Consider the following 17,986-nt stretch of genomic DNA (forward strand, 5'->3'; position numbering starts at 1 on the left):
ATATGGAGACATCACACGAGCTCCTACACAGCCTTGACATTTGGGATCCACCAAAACTATTACAAACAAGGTATAGACACGTACCCTTACTGAGTCGCAGATCCAAATAAAGAACATCCGCGCGTTTGTACCCAATAGCTAAGACCCAAGGCGCGCGCGCATTGCATCCGCTTGCGCCAAGTCGCATGCCACGTAGTCAGACACCACAACAACATCGACAACCTGCAGAACCAGTGGCATCGCGTTACGAATCTTCCTAAGTCTGATAATTCAGTCTGGCTTAACCACGGTCGGAAATGGTGGCACAATCTAAGACGATCGGAGAATTACAAGAACGGGTGAGGTGGCTGGTGAACTGACCGCTACTTCTTGATATCGATGGACCCATTTCGACACGACACTAAAAGTGCCCACTTCTCGGTCCCAACATGATACAAAGTCCTTCATGACGACAAGAGGCCGTTTGGGATTCCACCACCTCTCCCGGCCATGATGCCCTTCCTCCCCATTTTGTTCGTCCTCGCCGGGCTGACTCTTTTGTTTCGGCGACGGCGATACAAGGCCATCGAGCAGGACGACAGTCCGCGGGTGTTCGTGAAGGGGCATACCTATTCAGATAGCGTGGAAGAGATAGAATTACCGCAGTTGAGAAGCGAGAAGGTCGAGAATGTTCGGAAAGCTTGTATGATAGGCGCGGGATATGTGGGTATGGATCACGGCTCGTGCCGATTACTTCGTATCGTCGCTAATGTATTTCCTGTAGGTGGACTGACAGCACTGGTACTTGCGTCGCAAAACCCACATATTCAGTTCTTTGTCGTGGACAGTGATGCTCGTCTCATTGCCGCGTGGAATTCGGATCGGCCTCCCGTCTTTGAACCAGGACTGGAAGATTTATTATTTGAGCCCAATGACCCACCGCAATTACCAACGCCGTCACCGTCACCCAAGCCAGAAGCTTCACAGGATGATGATTGCCGGGAAAGTTCAAGTAATACTACCAACCAAGGGGAGCTCATGGCTTTGTTACCGCGACGACGGAAGCTCCCCAATGTGAGCTTCTCGACTAACATGCACGAAGCCGTGGCAGCGGCGGACATGGTCTTCCTGTGTGTAGATGCGCCATCCAGTATTACGGACGGAGACAAAAGCGACATAGACCTATCTCGCTTGGAAGTCGCCATCCAAGCCATCGCACAGGTTTCGACAGGCCACAAGATCATAGTCCAGAAGAGCACCGCGCCGTGTGGTATTGTACCACGGCTAAAGAAACTCGTAGGTCTCATAGAATTGTAACATGTCTTTTTTTTTCTTCTCTAACAGTTGTAGTTGAAAGAAACGGCCTCGCCATCGGCATCCTTCGATGTGCTTTCCAACCCAGACTTCCTCGTACCCGGCGCAGCAATTCGAGACCTCCTTTATCCCCCCCGTGTGATCATCGGACATGTCTTCTCGGAAGATATGTCACCCGAGGCATTGACGGCGTTGAAACGGCTATATTCTCCATGGGTTCCGGATGATCGCATCGTGACCATGGATGCATGGTCTTCGGAACTGGGCAAAATCGCGGCGAACGCTTTGCTCGCCCAACAGATCAGCAGTCTCAATTCCCTTAGCGTTCTCTGCGAGTCCACGAACGCCAATATCAACTATGTGTCGGAGACCCTCGGATTGAGTCAGCGATCCGGACTCGGATTCGGTGGATCGAACCTGCAATCGGACGTGCTCTGCTTGGTCTACCTGGCGAGGGAATTGGGATTGCAGGAGGTTGTTGATTACTGGATGGCAGTCCTCCGGATGAACGAATACCAAAGGCATCGAGTTGTAAAACGCTTGGTCACCCGACTCGGCGACGTGAAAGAGAAACGAGTGGCGGTACTCGGCTTTGTGTCGAAGGGAAACGTGATGGACACGCGGACCACGACGGCATTGGGCTTGATCCGAACCTTGACTAGCAATGGGGTACGAGTCAACATCTATGATCCGCACGTCCAGGCCGACCGCAGTGAAAGCACGCTGCGACTCTACGACTGTCATCCAGAAATGGTGACGGTGACGGAGTCTATTGAGACGGCGTGTTTTGGATGCAGCGCGTTAGTGCTCCATACTGATTGGGAGGAGTTCCGCCAGGACCAGGTGCGATGGCAACGCATCGCTGGCCACATGGCAAGTCCCAGGGTACTTTTGGATCCTCATGGCGTTTTTGATGGCTTTAAGATGCAGCAGTGGGGATTTGAGGTGTTGCAGGTTGGCATCCGGAGTGCGAAGGTGCTCTGAGCTTGGTATAAGATTTCTTGTATTGTATCATGTATGCATTACGATGGCGATTTTGAGCGATTTGATTGATTTTAGAGTATTTACGAAGCTATTATTGCATACATCAGCCTTTCTTTATATCATCATGTCAGTAACCAGTCATCCCCAAGACCCGTCAACAATTCCAGGCGTCACTTATGTGAAGTACATGGACATCTATGATATTAGCAGTAAGATATGCAATTGTCTATAATCATAACTACACGTCCTCCCCAACATGCCTCCTAATATATTCAGCAACCCGATCGGGAAAAACCAACCAAGGAGTATGAGCCGTCGCAATCTTCTCCGTCTCAAAGCTGGCCCCCTTCCCCCTTGCCTTCTCAACCATCAACTCCTGCACAAACAACGGAATCGCCCGATCATCTTCGCACAGAAGATATGCGGAAGGAATATCCACATAAGCAGTCCCAGTTGCGGGCGAGTTCTTCGTCGCCCACGCATGCGGGCGCAGTGTTGTCGCCCAGTCCCGTCCATCGGGGACATCATGAAAGAAGAGCGTGAATGGATCATTTGCCGTCACGGTACCGTTCTCAACCTATTTCATATCCTCTTCAGTCTCACCTACTACAGTGAAACAATGAGAAATCATCGAGGAAGGAAAACTTACATTCATAACATACCAGTCCGGCGGCACACCCCCAAAAGCCCCAATTAAGCTCTCACCGATCTCCGGCAAGAAGGCTGAGATGAAAATCAGCTTCGTCACGCCACCATCTCTGCCCTCCTTTTGCCTTTCTGCTCGGCTTAGCCCCTCAAGCGCGCTGTTTACGGGTAGGCCTGACCAGCTGTGCGAGATGATGATCACATCTTCACCGGCATTCACGGCTGGTTCGACTAGTGCGCGGACGGCAGTGATATCGGCCGTTAGGTCTTTGACTTCCGTTGCTTGTTGGATTGAGGGGAAGGAGACTGTTTGGCAAGTGTAGCCATGTGGGGCCAATCTGGCAATGAGTGGGTCGAAGGCTGATGATGGGTACCAGGCTCCTGGGGCGAAGATGAGCGTTGGCTTTGACATTTTGGATATTTATTCCGGATATGGAGCTTTTGAATGAGATACCTAGGGCTACTGCTCGGACGGGTTCAGCAAAAGGGAGCGGGAGCTGTCGAATAGAACTGAGCTTAAATACTTCTCTCGTGAAGATATCGATGACCGAGTAGTTTAGCCCCCAAAGGTGGTAGCCAATGAGCCATAGCTCGGGGGGTTTAGCTGAGGGCTAGACGGTTGTAGTGGATCAGAATCTCATATCGACATCACATCTGGTATTGTGCCCTATTGGTCCTGTCGTATACACTCCACTGCTAGTCATGAGGCTAGCCTTGTGCAGGGAATGACCACGTACGCAATGAGGCTTAGGTACTGGCCCCAATAATCTCAAATATACCAGAACTTGGTCTAGATAATCTGTTTGTCAATCTGCCAATCTATCTACTATCTATGGTGGGGACCTTCAAGCCATCGAGGCTTTCAGTAATGAAAAGCATAAAGAACTACTAATAGTCTCCAATGGATAAACACATCTACTCTATAGTCTCCACCACGATAAGGAAGCCGTAAAATATCTCATAGTTTGGGCTTCCTCGCTAATGTGCCGATATGCTGTTTCCATTTCTCGTCGACCGTGATCTTGTCGCGACGTGGTGTCGCATTCCACCTCTGAAGGTACTTCTGGCGATCGGTATCCCATCTAGACAGCTCGGCGTCGCTAAACGTCGCGATCGCGTTGGCACAATCCATAACACGTTCCATTGGGACGAGATGTCCTGTTGGCAGCGTCACCTCCTTGACTCGTTGCCGACTAACACCACCATTTCCCCCAACACCAGTACCTGTGACCTCCATCTTGGCCTGACGAGCGGCAGGCGACGATAATTCAGAACGTTCCCCGAAAATGTACAAAACGCTCGGTTTCATCTCGCCCAAACGACGGAAAAGCTGTGCCGGTTCTGGTCGGTAAAACGGATAGCCTTCTTCTAAATCGTCCGGGTGCATCTCATTTTGCCAGTCATCTTGCTCAAGATCCACTCTTCCGCCTTCATAACTAGGTCGCAGAAAAGTAAATACTTCTTGGGCTTTAGGGGTGGTCAATGTCACTGGTCGTGGGCCGAGTTCATCAGGCTCCGGGTATATCTCGGTCGGTACCTCGCGCAGTCCATATTCCACATACTTTTCCAATACACGTGGGTCCCATTTCTGATATACCTTGTTGATTTCAAACCTTTGTATGGCATCTTGCTTTGTGGGCCATATGTCGCGTCTGTAGCTCGAGGCAGGAGCGTAGTCCTTGCTCGGGTTCTCGGTCTGAATGACAGGATCAATCAAGACCAGAGCCTGGAGAAGCGATGGGTGCAACAATGCTAAGTTGGCTCTTAAATCCCGTGAGGTTAGCGCTTTGGACACATGATTGGATAGAAAGGCTACACATACAAATGCATGCCACCCATGCTATGTCCTACTCCGATGATAGGATGGGGCATCTCGTCTTGGTACTGATTAATCAAAAATAGGAGGTCCCTCGCATGGTCATTCCAGCTAGCTAAGACGTATCAGCAGAGTCGCCCTATACTACGACCGGGCAGGGAAGACACAAACGATCATTGCCAAGAATTCTCTCATTCAAGACGCTACTCTGGCCTTGGTGAGCGACATCTGCGATCCATATACTCCGAATCCTCCTGCCCAGAGAGCTCATTCGCTGTTCCAGATCATCCCATAACGGCTCATACATTTCCTATCTTGGTCAACCTACAGTTCTCCCTTTGCGAGACAGGCGGCTTGTTACCTTCGGAAACCCGTTCGCATGCGCACCAATGATTGTGACATCTCCAGGAGATGGCTTTTCGTTCGACTTCGGGATGTATTGTTTCACAGCCAGACGTAACTTGTTCACCTGGCCTGGTTCCGTCGCGCCGAATCGGTCTCGGATATGTTGGGCTCGGACCGTGTGCTCGACGACCCGAAACTGCGACATAGTTCGCCGGAATGGTTTCGCGCGGAGAGTAGTGCTTCTTGTCGCGAGCAATGGAAGTCTCTTCGAGCAATTGTTCCACGTCAGGGCATTCATGATGAATCGTGTGCCCGTGTTGTGGACTGAATACCAAACGGTTGGGGGGGAAAAGCGCCATCCCTTAACAGCCGAGGCATTGGGAAGGCACACCCTACGCCCTATGACATTGGCAGTCTTAGGGTTACGCTTTCCCCGTCGATAAGCGCCGCTAATTGGTGGTGGGCCTGGTTGATGCTTGGTGTGGATACCGCATGTGAGGCCTGTTTTTAATCTTATCGCCTTGCACTAATTTATAAACTTATAACCCTCAAGTTCATAGATTCTTGATTTCAAGATCTGATGTATCCACTGTATGTTGAATCGGAGGCCTTTATTCTTCTCGATAGCCAAGATACAATCAAGTAATTGTAGAATATCCTAAAAGTTTTCTATGTAGGGGTAGCTCCAGTATATTCTTCACAGTACTCTGCAGAGTAGATTAATCTCTTATATTTCCTTCAAACGCTCGAAAATAATTTACCAAGCTACTTGAACCTCTTCTCGAACAGGCACTAGAGATTCTTAATGAGCTTTGATCGGGAAAAAAAGAGTAGCCAATCTAGTATCTATCGGACCATATTTCCGTATTGGAGAATTTCCTATTTAGTCAAAGTATCGTACTTGCTCCTCCTCCTCGGGCCGAGAGGGTCGGAGATCATTATAGCTTCTCGGCACGTGTGAGATGCGGTTATCCAATCCTTCCAGAAGCTTAGTTTTCCGGTTGTTGCTTCGTGGGAAACTACCGGAAAAACGTCCGATATGTGTCGGCGCAAAGGAGACAGCCGGAGAACCGTTGCTATCTTGAACAAACGACTAAAATTCGGCATTGCCAGGTTTTCCATCGAGGTTTCAAGCAATTTATAGGATGGTCCCGGCGTTTATAGACGAATTGGGGGGTTCTACGATAGGGAGACTATAGGAACTATTCTAGCTAGTTGGAAGATCAACTACTCCATAATCGGGACATTAGACCAAGGTGATAGTTCCCCAATAAATCCGTTAAATGGCGCTGTACCGCTAGCCTTCTCATTGCTTCGGAACTGCTGGGCGAGTGGGTTTCTGTGACAGCGGTTGCACGAATCGCCGAAGCTCAAAGGAGCTCGAGTCGAACACAGTCGAAAAAATGAGAGCCCAAGGCCTGTGAGACGATCGCGAATACTGAGATTACCGGCCCCTTGTGAGCGATGTCGAACCTCAATGCAAACAACAAACGGAGAGAATAATAACGCGACGCGAAGATACGAAGCACAAGTAATCATTTTTTTCACCACTGTGTTTGATGTGATATATTAGCAATTGTCCGCCTATTCCTTCAATACGATGATAAACCGACCAAGGATAGCTTGAGAATCCCTCCATTCATATGTATCTATATGCGAAATAGCACATTCGTGAGTAATACATTGACAGAGGCCAGGTTTAAGCTTGGACGTTCACTCCTTTGGGGAATGTCCCCATACAAGTACTATCTGAGTGATGTCTAGTAACGTCTTCTATGTGGTAGAACAATACCGCCTAAGCCAGAAAGAGGCACAATCTAGTCCAAATTTGTATGCGCTGGCAACAACGGTCTGGCTGGCAAGTTGGGAAGATGGGATGAGTAGTGGTCCAGGAGCGTAACAGAGATGCTGAACTTTCAGCAGGGAGGATGTTAGATTAAGCTTTTTGACCAAAAGGTCGGGGCTAGACAAATGGCGTCCGGTTAAATTTAATATACACGGCTAGGGCAAGATGCCTCATTTTGACTTACGATGATAATCGTGGTTGGGAATCAGCTAGTTCCTGATCTCCCGATTCACACCCAAATCGCCTCACCTACGCATATATGCGAATCGCAACCTGTGCGGAGTGTGGTCAGCATTACTCGGGACATCAATCGGGCTTGTTTGCCTCTTCCTCATGTTTGGAATTTTCATGATAGTGATTGGTTCAAGACTCTATGCCCTAATTTGGAAGATGAACAGCCCCTTGGGCGGCTTCGTTGCGATCATATCACCTACACTACATTGGATGGCATCATACGCCGTGAGACGGCGTAACGTGGCCCTTTAGGCTCGACCATTTGACAAGAAACAATTAATAGATTGGGAGTTCATCAGTAACTACATTCTGATTCTAAAGATAATCTTGCTCTAGGCAACCTCCTGGTGCGATGCATCTGCGGCCTTCTCCTCCGAAACACTATGCTGGCGCCGCGCGATCTCCTCTCCAAATTTATCCTGAACTTTGTTCGATTGCCACGGCTTCACGTTCGACTCGAACATGACATCGATTTCTTCAAGCGAGCGACGCGCCGTCTCCGGGTACAGAAAGAATACATGGAAGGTCATCACCGTACAGAACACGCCAAAGATGATGTATGTCTTCCACTTGATGTTGGTGAAGGCGGGAGCGACGAAGTAGGCCAGGGCAAAGTTGAAGATCCAGTTGCCCGCGGCAGAAAGGCCGACACCCTTAGCACGGTACTTGAGGGGGAACACTTCGGAGGCGTAAATCCAGGCGGCAGGGGCCTGTAGTCTCGTTAGCAAAGACTCAGATACCGTTTGTTTTAAGGGGGGAACATACCCAAGTGAGGCCATAAACACCGACGAAGATGTACGAGAGGGCAATGACGGCCTTGCCTGGCGCTCCCTTAATTTCCCATCGCAGATTCGCGTTACCATCGATCTGGTCGACCGGATTACCATAGCTGGCCATGACACCAGCAATAGCGTAATGAAGGATCATGCAGGCGACGGCACCCGATAGCAGTAGAAAACGGCGGCCAATGCGGTCGATATATGGGAGAACGACACCGGTTGTCACAAGGAAAATCACGTACTGAATCGCGGAGGAATATAAAGTGGCGTTGTTGTCCTGGAAGGTTGCGTTAGCCAGCAACATTTGCTGGGTCGGGGGAAGACATCGGACTCACCATGCCGGCCATACTGAAGATGTAGACGACATAGTACATAGCAACATTACCACCGAGCAACTGCTGCCACACCTGCACACTGACACCGCACATGGTGCGCATCCAGACCTTAGGTCCAAAGAGAGCGAGAAAAGTCACGTCCTTGGCTTCATGAGCAATACGCACAGCCTCCTGCACTTCCTCCCATTCGACCTGCACGACGGGGTCGTTGCGATCGCCGTTACCGTGTAGCATCGCTAGCGTGTCCAGACTCTCTTCCCACCTTTCTTTGCTGGCCAGCCAACGAGGTGACTCGGGGAAAAACGGAAGGGCCAACAGCAAAATGAGACCGGGGACGGCTTGGATGCCCCAAGCGACGCGGAACGAGGCTGGGCCAGCGATGCCCTTTCCACAGCCGTAGGAAATCAAATACATAATCAGGATACCCCATTCGATGGCCCATTGCTGGATACCGACGATGCGACCACGAATGCGAGCGGGAGCCAATTCTGCAAGGTACACACAGACCTGGGAGGAAGTGATACCCACTATCAAGGCTGGTTAGTCTGAGAAGGTGCCAGAGGAGTGATCGTAGGTACGAACCAGAGAGACCACTGACGACACGTCCGACAACCAGATGCGCGACATTTTGTGCGCTAAGCTGAAGGACGGAACCAATAATCCAGATCACACTCGCGATCATGAGGGACATCCGACGACCCACGGTATCAGAGATCCAACCAGCAGCGATGGCGCCGGCAAAGGAACCCGCGGACATGGAAGCGGTGATCTAAACGGCAGCGAGTCAATATTCGCCATCTGGACGACCGGCATGAGAGGAGATTATACATACACCACCTTGTAAGTTGGAGTCAGGGCTGTTGAAGTAGTCGAGATACTGTTTCGTGCCAATCCAGGCACTCATAGAACTGTTTTCCCGAGTCAGAATCATCTTGAGGAGAAAGTAACATCGCCATGCTTCTTTACCTGACATCAAAACCGAAAAGGGCACCTCCAATGGTGCCAAAAGCGGCGAGCACTATAATCGCGTCAGTTATCTCGTATTGGCCAGTCACTTTGGGTCTCCTGGTATACCATATATGTTTGTAATCCGATACATCTTGGCCAGTAACTAAACCCTAGAATTAGCGGCCACGTTGGGTTCGTCCGAAAGAGCTTGACCCGAAGACCCCTGGAGAAGCTTTATATAACAGCGACTGCATAGGTTGGTATGGCTTGAACGGGCGAGACATTGGACCGGCGGGCGACCCGTAAAAAGAAGGGATCGGCCGTCGAGAGAATGTGGAGGTCCGGGGGACACCCACGGAGTACGATGGAGAACATGGAGATTCGACAAATCAACAGCGTCACGGTGTGGAGAGCCTTCCAGGGACTTATCCACTCGGTTGATTCCAAACGGAGATTTTCCCTCTTGGTGAGCTGCGCTTTCGGATGAATGGCTATTTAACCGAGACGCACGATGCATCTTGAATCGCGAATGGATGGCATGACGAGACTTGGAATTAATTTGACCGGTTTTCTTAGAGGGTTCATTCTTCTTCCTGCGTCACCGTCTCAGAGACCTTTTCGTAGGCCTCCCGAGTACGACGTCACAACGCGTATCCCGTTCGGAATCTTGGCTGAGCGCCCAACGTTACCGGGGATGAACCGAGTCCCTCTGGTCAATCGATCTATTGGTCATGATGCTGAATAGACTCCGATAGACTGGACTCGGTTAACCGGGAAAAACGCCACTCGGCTAACATCGTGCCCAGGATTCATGCGCGAAGGAGAAATTTTGAACCGGTGGTCGATGTGAGTATTTCACATGAGTAGGAGTGTGTCCGGAATAATATAACAGCAATCTTATCTGGCGTTATTCAACCGACGCGGTGTAAAGAATCCGGGGTATTGAACCAGACAGTCCGGAGTCAAAGGTCGGCAATCATTTTTCTCTCCACATTTGGTCTAACTTCTCGGCCCGCACGTGTAGGCTTGGTCACGACACTCCCTCTCTCTCTCTGTCTGTCTCTGTCTGTCTCTTGTCACCTGCAATAATGGGCCCATGGTCAACATCACCAACACCCAACTACAACGGTTGCTCATAAAATAATAATCATGCCAGTCACGAGGAGCCCTAGCATAGCAACGATTGGCAGATGAAAGGGGCTCGAGCCCGACCTCAAGCGCATTGACACCACAAGCTTAATATACGCACAAGATTAAATTAACCACCAGACAATGCGATCCTTCCGACTTGGTATCGGAAGTACCTCCCGGTAATCGCCCATACTACTGGCTAGCTTCCACCCGCGGTTGACGGGTGGCTTCGCCTGCATACTCTTTTTCTGACCTCAGCGCCCAAGCTAGCGAAAGCTTCGGTAGCTCTGTCAGAGGGTTTCTGGCGGAACTGTTGAACATATTGGTCTTACTCTACTGCCGCCGGTTCACATCTGATGCGGCTGTTCAAGCCGCACAATATGGCTCTGTTAATTTTTCATGGCATATTTTGTGGAACTTACTCCTGCGTCAAGCAACCTATCCGCCTACTGAGTGACAGCCCCTGTCTACGTCACCTGTGACTTAGCCTTCAATCGTTTCCATTCACACATAACCGGTGATCCATTGTGGAGAGTTGTTTCTGCGTTTCGGTGCCCAGTCAAGTCACTCCAACGAGGACCTGAATCCATCCCGACTAGTCTTTCTGCACAAACCATATCATTAGATCACTTCAAATGTCTTTCAATGTGCGCATCGCATGGAAATACTTATATATGGCTCTTTAATCAGGTACTAATATGTGTGGATGTTGTGTGTTCCTCCGCTTTCGAACGGAATATCGACGGCTTTTCAGCCCACCCAATCCCAATCTCAAACTCCTCACATCCCAAACTAAACAACCGCCCAGCGATGACACCACTTCGGTCCAGTCGGAAATACACTTTCTTCCAATAGCTCTGTTAAACCTGCCAGAAGATGATCACTGCGCTGACGCAAGGATTCTTTGGAGAGGTACGTTTGGCATCAATCGACCTGGTAGTCATGATGGCTGTTAGGAGCACCAAAATGGCGTGCCATAAACTGTTCAGTTGAACATGCCTGACACATGAAGGGGCACTTTCGGAAGTTTCGTTGAGTTCATCAGCACTTGGCCGGACAAGTCGGCATGGAAAGCGTCGACGACACCTTCGAGCTTTGCATCATCTGGGTACCCGGGCAAGTTAGGAGCCCGGTAGATGTGCCGCTCTCTTATTGCATGATCATAATCCTTGTGGCATGCTACTGTCGCGTAAGGACTCAGAAAGGGTCGAGGGCCGATAATCGATAGCAGCAGGATCAAAATTTGACCCGTCCAACTAGTTGAGTGCTAGGTAGGCCTGTCTATCATGAACTATGGTGGGTTGTAACAGCGAAATACTAGTGGAGATCACAATCAACAGTTTAGTAGAAGTGTTCTTGCAATAACCAGGGCAACGAGATAATGGCGAGTCCACCATGAATTTCCACGGCATCAGTTGCTTGGTGCGGACTTCCTCCTGGCTCCCACAGAGCGGCCACAGCCGTCAGCGCTATTGAAAAGGTCAGTTCAGGAGCGTTAATCATAGAGCTCTTTGGAGCCGTTTGATAAAGCACTCGCCTGTAGTCGGTCCACAGGTCCACAGGTCCACAAATTTCCCCCTTTTTTTTCATATTGATTTTCCAGAAGAAAAAAGGGTAATTCTGGAATAGTGTTGAGGGGATGTTTTCTCTCTTTGGTGTACACATAGCGCATGTTTTGTGGAAATAAGTAGACGTCTGAAACGCGGTCCAATCGAACATGCAACCTCCTGCAAGTCAGGATGAGCCTATGCAACCACTCAGACGCAAGAAAACCCAGATCTTCCCTCACAGCATGTCAATCAGCGCCGAATTAGGAGAAAGCGATAACGCGTCCTTCCCATCCGCTGATACCCGAAATGGCGCTAAGGAGGCCAACACCATTGAATGGCAATGATAACAAAGGGCTATCAAGACGATGTGATAAGCGCTCTCAATGAGCTTGACCCACTTCCACAATGCTCGGGTTGAATGTTGCAGACTTGTCTTGGTGGTCTTATCTGGGGTAGATTAAACCTACTACTCCAGTGATATCGTGATGTCACCATTGGCTCTCGATCCGTTCCGATGTCTTCCACCAATGTGTTGGTTTCCATGGTTCCTTAATCCTACATCCAGGCTTGACCTACTTGCACTGAGTATGCTTTCAGGTTCCGTTTGCAGATCTCAAGTCCAGGATTCCCCGCGATGCTATGAACTCTAACGTGTGCACATGGTGATGTGCCCTTCTCGTGGGTCGAGTTGATGCAAGGGATACAGACGGAGTCTTATAATCCATGGCTGCACCGAACGCCATTGCTCCCTTTGCGGCTTATTCCTCAAATCACTCGCGATGAACCCAGGAAAATACGCAAAGAATTCGCTGGGCATGTAACCTTGATCGAAGCTCTGACCGCCACCCAAGCCACATCCCATCGGTCGTTCAATAATCGTCGCTGCTTGGAATTACTTCGCAGGTTACACCCTACATCACGAATGATGGCTCGGTGGTACATTCGATATCAGTCGATGCATTAAGGGCTACTGATAAGGCTTCTCGCAGATGTGCAATTGGCGGAAGGGTACTTATCAACCGTCAGCCTAACGGTCTGACCACGCGATGATACGCATTTCAGAAACCTCCCAACCTAGTATATCGCCCATATGCAGGTTGCATTACGGTCGCAGTAGTACTTGGGTCGGGAAAGGTTATCTGCGAGTAGTCCAGGCAAAGATAAAGCTGAGGTCTTATCTACCCTAGCTAAACCGCCATTTTTGGTTCACAAAAGGGTATAGTAGCATTCGCCGCTGGTTGTTGTTATATTAATACTCCCTTAACCCCGGACTCATTGTCTTTCTGGCTCGATACTTTGCGACCCAGTTTAACTTTCTTTCTCTCCCTTCAATATGACCGACTCCATCATCCCCCCGCGCAGTTCGTCAGGGAGTATGGAAAAGACCGCCCAGCCCGCTGCCGATTGGGAGCTCGACATCGATCATGGGGCCGAAACAGATCTCCAGCGGACGCTATCCACCCGCCATATCACCATGATTGCCCTGGGGTCATCGATTGGCATGGGATTATGGCTGGGCAGTGGGACATCCCTAGCAAATGGCGGTCCAGCGGCCATTTTCATCGGCTACCTCTTGAGCGGTACCATGATCTGGTCGGTCAGCCATTCCATCGGCGAAATGGCCGTAATGTATCCTCTGCCTTCGGCATTTATTCAGTGGACGTCGATCTTTGTTGACCCGGCTGCGGCATTTGCCTTGGGATGGGCATACTGGTTCTCCTACTGGATCACCATCGCCAACGAGTTACAAGTAGGTTAACCATGGGTGACTCTCTAATGCCCAGAACCTAACCACCATAGGGTGTCGTGACCGTTCTCAGTTTCTGGACCGACAAGGTACCCACAGCAGCCTGGATTACCATCTTCTGGGTCGTGATCATTCTTATCAACGTGTGGGCTGTCAAGTTCTTTGGCGAAGTGGAAGTTGTTTCGTCTTCCATCAAATTCGGGTGGATTATCATTGTCATCATCTCCCTGATTGGTGAGAGAAACGGCACGAATATCTTCCTTTCCCACTTAACTAACATATCACAGTCGTATCTGCAGGAGGCGCCCCTGCTGAGGGCCCTATTGGCTTTCGGTATTGGAACTCATACGCCTTCACGAACGGATTCAAAGGCTTTCTCACTGTCATGCCCACTTGTATCTTTGCCATGTCTGGATCCGAGAACTGCGCTCTAGTTGCAGCCGAAACCTCCAACCCTAAACGAGCTGTCCCCAAGGCGGTGGGATCGATCTGGCTGCGTCTTTCTCTATTCTATATTCTAGGCTCCCTCATGATTACCATCACGGTTGACCCAAAGGACAACAATCTCTTCGGCGCTTCGGGAGTCAACGCCTCACCATTTGTCATTGCCTATCGTAACGCGGGTCTCGAGCCTTTGGCCCATATAATGAACGCCGTGGTCTTCATCTCGGTCGTGTCCACGGGGAGCATCTCTGGATATGCCGGGTCTCGTGCTCTCATGGGGCTGGCACATGTAAAGATGGCGCCCAAGGTAAGTGAAGTATACCCTAGAAACGCTAGTCGGGTGAAGATGGCTGATACAGGATGCACTCCGCACTATGTAGATCTTCGGCAAAGCTGATAGGGTTGGGCGTCCCTTAGCCGGACTCTTCATTACTCTTCTCATCGGAGGTGGCCTGGCCTACCTCAATGTGAGCAACAGCGGTGAGGAGGTCTTCACCTGGTTCTCCAATCTCACATCTCTGTTCACTCTGTTCGGCTGGGCGATGATATGTCTATCGCACCTGCGGATGCGTTACGCTTGGAAAATCCAGGGTCGCGATGTATCCGACCTGCCGTGGAAAAGCTGGACGTTCCCCTATGCAGCCATCTGGGGACTGGTATGGTGTATCTTGCTCATCATCGCAGAGTTCTACCTGAGCCTGTGGCCGCTGCAAGGACAGACCACGGCGAAGAACTTCTTTGCCAACTATGTCAGTGTTGTTGCTATCATCGTCATCTATATCGGGGCCAAGATGTACTATCGTGGTCCTTTCTGGGTGGATGCCCGGACGATCGATCTCGACGGTCTCCGGCGATTCTACGTCAAGACTGGTGATGAAGAGTCCGTGGAGGACAAAACGGGCGCGATGGGGCATGTCTCCAAAGCGGTTCGGTTCTTGTTCAATTAAATCTATCGCGGGTTGGACGGTGGTTGCGTCAATGAGGCGGGTAATATTGTATATATTGTTGATAAATACTGTTTCAAGAAACGATTCAAAGTTCTAAGTGCAATGCACTCATGCAATAACGACACCGATTTGGGAAAAGCGTCAGTGGATGATAGAAGTTCGGTACGTGCTCGGCACTACTCTTGAATAACGGAACAGAAATATCTGCGAAATACCTTAGTCTTGCATCATATATTTTTTAACATTTATCACGTGTATCCAATTGGGGATGTGGTTTAGTGGTATAATACTCCCTTAGCATGGGAGTGGTCCGGGGTTCGATTCCCCGCGTCTCCATCTTTTTTGCCTCCTTCTATAATGAGTCATGACGATGTGATTTTTGATATTTTCTTTATTAAGTGTAGCCCTTTAATTTGCTGAGACTTTTCACTTGTAGACAGTATCATAGTTGGATTGATGTAGTATATTGATAGATGCAGTTATTTGTTTCCTCCGGCCAGTGTCGACTCTGTGGCAGATATATATTTCTGGGGAAGTATTGGTGCATACTATGTAGATAGTGTTCACTAGTAAGGATTTTTGTTATTTCACAGAAATTGAGTACTTCTAAGAAAAATTACGAGGAATTCTAAGCGCACTCAAAGCTATTACTAACTTAACCATCCTACGTTCCTTCCACCGTAATGAAACTTGGAGAAACGTCCTACAGTAGACACTCATTTGGATTCCCGGCGATGCCCGAGGTGACACCACCGCCTATCAGAGGTGTTAGTTTTGACCGGCAAATACTAACTTGAATTGGGCAGGCGGTGGAATATGGTACACATGACTGCAGCGCGAAAGTGAGACTAAATAGTTCACGATGCTCGTTCATCGGCGTAACAAACCAATGCATGAGATTTTTCAACAGGAACCAAGTTCACTATCGTCTAAAGTTGTCCACTTCATTAAAAAGGATTTCGTGTCATGTGTGTCTTCCGTCTTTACATAGGCTCTCCCATAAGAGCTACCTGTCGCGTAGGCTTCAACCGCCGGATTCCCTATCCCATACTGGGGCTGGGTGATTGGGTTGGATGTCTCTGAGAAAGGGGGTCGAGGGCCGCAGAGTGTTAATGGGGGTATTCTTGCAATCATATCATGAGATGTGACCGGTTGTTGTATATGACTCAATATGTTGGGTGGCCGTTGGACTGGCATAGGCTGAGCCGTGTGCTTGTTCCGTTTTGTTCCAAGCGTGAATGATTCGAACCGTGAGCTCCTCCTACCGTCGTGAGTGACCCCACCAGAAGAGGCCCATCGATTTCCACTTTCCAAAGCTGGAGCAACAGAATCCATATTTGTACGCCGGCTTATTTTTGCCCCCTGATCGAATTTGGAAGAGGTACATGCCACAAACTCCTTGCAAAGTGTAGAATATTGCTCCCGGAACCACTGTGCAGCTCGCTGACCGTGACGAGCTTCGCAGTAGCCAATTTCCGAGTAATAACTTTGTAAAATGTCATCTCTCATTCGGCGATATTGATCATATTCCAGTCTAGACTGATATGCGTTAATCTCGGAAAGGACTTTCTTCACCAGGGCATAGTATTCTCGCAGCTCCGACGAAAGTAAGTCGTTCACAACTGGAACATCATTGGACGCAAATGTCGTGGTAAGACAGGTCACTGGCTGAGATTCATTCGGCCGGTTGTCCGTAACTCTGGCAGCCTCCAAGGCATTCGTCAAACGTTTAAATTGAGTTTCGTTCGTTTTCTTCTCTTCGATAAGCGTGCGAATCAGTTCTCGCTGCTCCTCCAGGACGCTCGATTCTGCTCGACTAGCTCAATGGATTTATTATTATGCGAAGCTCGTCGGATTTCGACTAGGAAATCCTTACCTACGCAGCTGTCCAGCATACATGATTACATTAAGCATCAGAAGCATGGTTGACTTCAGGCGCTCCAAGTTGACTCTGAGAATCTCTAGGTCTTCCTCGATACACAAGAACCCGACCTTTCTTGCCGCCTTCTGGAGAAGGCCTTTCGTGGCTTTCTGGTCGGGATAATCCACCGCATCGCTGATTCGTTGGAACACCATTCTGCACTCCCCCAGCACTTGTTGGGCTGTCGCAAATGCCTCCATGGAATAGAGTTTAGCATCCTCATCCTGTTGGAGGCTGTCGCCTAATTGTCGTAGAACATTACACGTCAAGGCAACATCACTGGATAGGCTCTGGATGCGTTGGTCTGTCTCTTTGAGCCTGCGGCAGAATGTATAGAGCTTAATTGAGAGATGGGTGCCAAGTTCTACGACCTGGAGAATGCTGGCAGCAACACCGAGGATTTCTAGTCCGGACATAGCATAGCCTCCGTCGTTGAGTCAATCGATTGGGAATGTGAAGTGGAAGAGAATAAGCGTATCCGATTTGGTTGCTGCGTGCAGGTGAGGCTGTGCGCCTCCGTCGCCTCGTGATCGACACGCAATGATTGGTGCAAGTGGTCGAAATTGTGTAGCCAATCATTGCGGACAAAACGATGTTATTTTAGGATATGCCGTGAGAACCTGAAAGTTGACAACAAGATCTATGAGGTACGACCGATGCAGCATACACATCTATGGGTGATTACTCCATGGGGACTATGGGGAGAAAAATACTGTTCGATTTGGTTTTCGACATTGATCGACAGCATTGGAACATTAGAGATGAGAAGACCAGGTCGGTCACAGGTCGCCTCGTATCACTATCGCGAAACCAGTTCATGCTGGCACACTTCCGCAGTTTAGATCGATTTGAAAAAGTTGAGCGGTCGCCAGAGACGCTGACGCCAGTAATAGTTGGGAAGCGGTTATCTATCAAGCCCTTGGGACGTACCGCGGCTATCGCGAAGGTGCCCAAATGGCTTCGAAGGGCAAAAGATGATGCGGTGTTAACTCGGGGGAATCAGGAGGTTTTCGGTAAACAG

The 17,986-nt window shown here is 49.5% G+C and overlaps 6 protein-coding genes and 1 non-coding gene across 7 annotated transcripts; 3 read left to right on the plus strand and 4 right to left on the minus strand.

Moving 5' to 3' along the window:
• Window positions 1–338: 338 nt before the first annotated feature.
• ugd2 (putative UDP-glucose dehydrogenase Ugd1) lies at window positions 339–2,421 on the plus strand. Its single transcript, XM_032052269.1, has 3 exons — window positions 339–706; window positions 764–1,275; window positions 1,330–2,421. The coding sequence occupies exons 1-3, from the start codon at window positions 490–492 to the stop codon at window positions 2,275–2,277; spliced, it is 1,677 nt and encodes a 558-aa protein (XP_031917778.1). The 5' UTR covers window positions 339–489; the 3' UTR covers window positions 2,278–2,421.
• Window positions 2,422–2,510: 89 nt separating this feature from the next.
• BDV38DRAFT_296342 (alpha/beta hydrolase) lies at window positions 2,511–3,334 on the minus strand (the record flags this gene model as incomplete). The annotated part of the gene is made up of 2 exons (XM_032062917.1): window positions 2,511–2,854; window positions 2,927–3,334. 2 exons carry the CDS (start codon window positions 3,332–3,334, stop codon window positions 2,516–2,518), a joined length of 747 nt encoding a protein of 248 aa, XP_031917779.1. The 3' UTR covers window positions 2,511–2,515.
• A 493-nt stretch (window positions 3,335–3,827) lies between these two features.
• BDV38DRAFT_191124 (Alpha/beta hydrolase family-domain-containing protein) lies at window positions 3,828–5,340 on the minus strand. Its single transcript, XM_032052270.1, has 4 exons — window positions 5,100–5,340; window positions 4,910–5,048; window positions 4,745–4,853; window positions 3,828–4,685 (listed from the first exon to the last, which is right to left on the minus strand). Exons 1-4 carry the CDS (start codon window positions 5,286–5,288, stop codon window positions 3,881–3,883), a joined length of 1,242 nt encoding a protein of 413 aa, XP_031917780.1. The 5' UTR covers window positions 5,289–5,340; the 3' UTR covers window positions 3,828–3,880.
• Window positions 5,341–7,493: 2,153 nt separating this feature from the next.
• On the minus strand, window positions 7,494–9,556 carry BDV38DRAFT_191142 (sugar porter family MFS transporter; the record flags this gene model as incomplete). The annotated part of the gene is made up of 7 exons (XM_032052272.1): window positions 9,352–9,556; window positions 9,244–9,295; window positions 9,110–9,185; window positions 8,860–9,046; window positions 8,278–8,804; window positions 7,929–8,219; window positions 7,494–7,873 (listed from the first exon to the last, which is right to left on the minus strand). Exons 1-7 carry the CDS (start codon window positions 9,374–9,376, stop codon window positions 7,496–7,498), a joined length of 1,536 nt encoding a protein of 511 aa, XP_031917781.1. The 5' UTR covers window positions 9,377–9,556.
• A 3,499-nt stretch (window positions 9,557–13,055) lies between these two features.
• Window positions 13,056–15,221, plus strand: BDV38DRAFT_191133 (putative amino acid transporter). Its single transcript, XM_032052271.1, has 4 exons — window positions 13,056–13,656; window positions 13,707–13,887; window positions 13,941–14,404; window positions 14,478–15,221. Exons 1-4 carry the CDS (start codon window positions 13,240–13,242, stop codon window positions 15,042–15,044), a joined length of 1,629 nt encoding a protein of 542 aa, XP_031917782.1. The 5' UTR covers window positions 13,056–13,239; the 3' UTR covers window positions 15,045–15,221.
• An 87-nt stretch (window positions 15,222–15,308) lies between these two features.
• On the plus strand, window positions 15,309–15,380 carry BDV38DRAFT_t46. The gene has a single exon. It is a non-coding gene; the product is annotated as a tRNA-Ala (tRNA).
• Window positions 15,381–15,619: 239 nt separating this feature from the next.
• Window positions 15,620–16,943, minus strand: BDV38DRAFT_237404 (uncharacterized protein). Its single transcript, XM_032053582.1, has 2 exons — window positions 16,921–16,943; window positions 15,620–16,864 (listed from the first exon to the last, which is right to left on the minus strand). Exons 1-2 carry the CDS (start codon window positions 16,937–16,939, stop codon window positions 15,948–15,950), a joined length of 936 nt encoding a protein of 311 aa, XP_031917783.1. The 5' UTR covers window positions 16,940–16,943; the 3' UTR covers window positions 15,620–15,947.
• Between the last annotated feature and the right edge of the window lie 1,043 nt (window positions 16,944–17,986).

The sequence above is a fragment of the Aspergillus pseudotamarii genome, assembly GCF_009193445.1.
Source record: "Aspergillus pseudotamarii strain CBS 117625 unplaced genomic scaffold BDV38scaffold_7, whole genome shotgun sequence".
Lineage (NCBI taxonomy): Eukaryota > Fungi > Ascomycota > Eurotiomycetes > Eurotiales > Aspergillaceae > Aspergillus > Aspergillus pseudotamarii.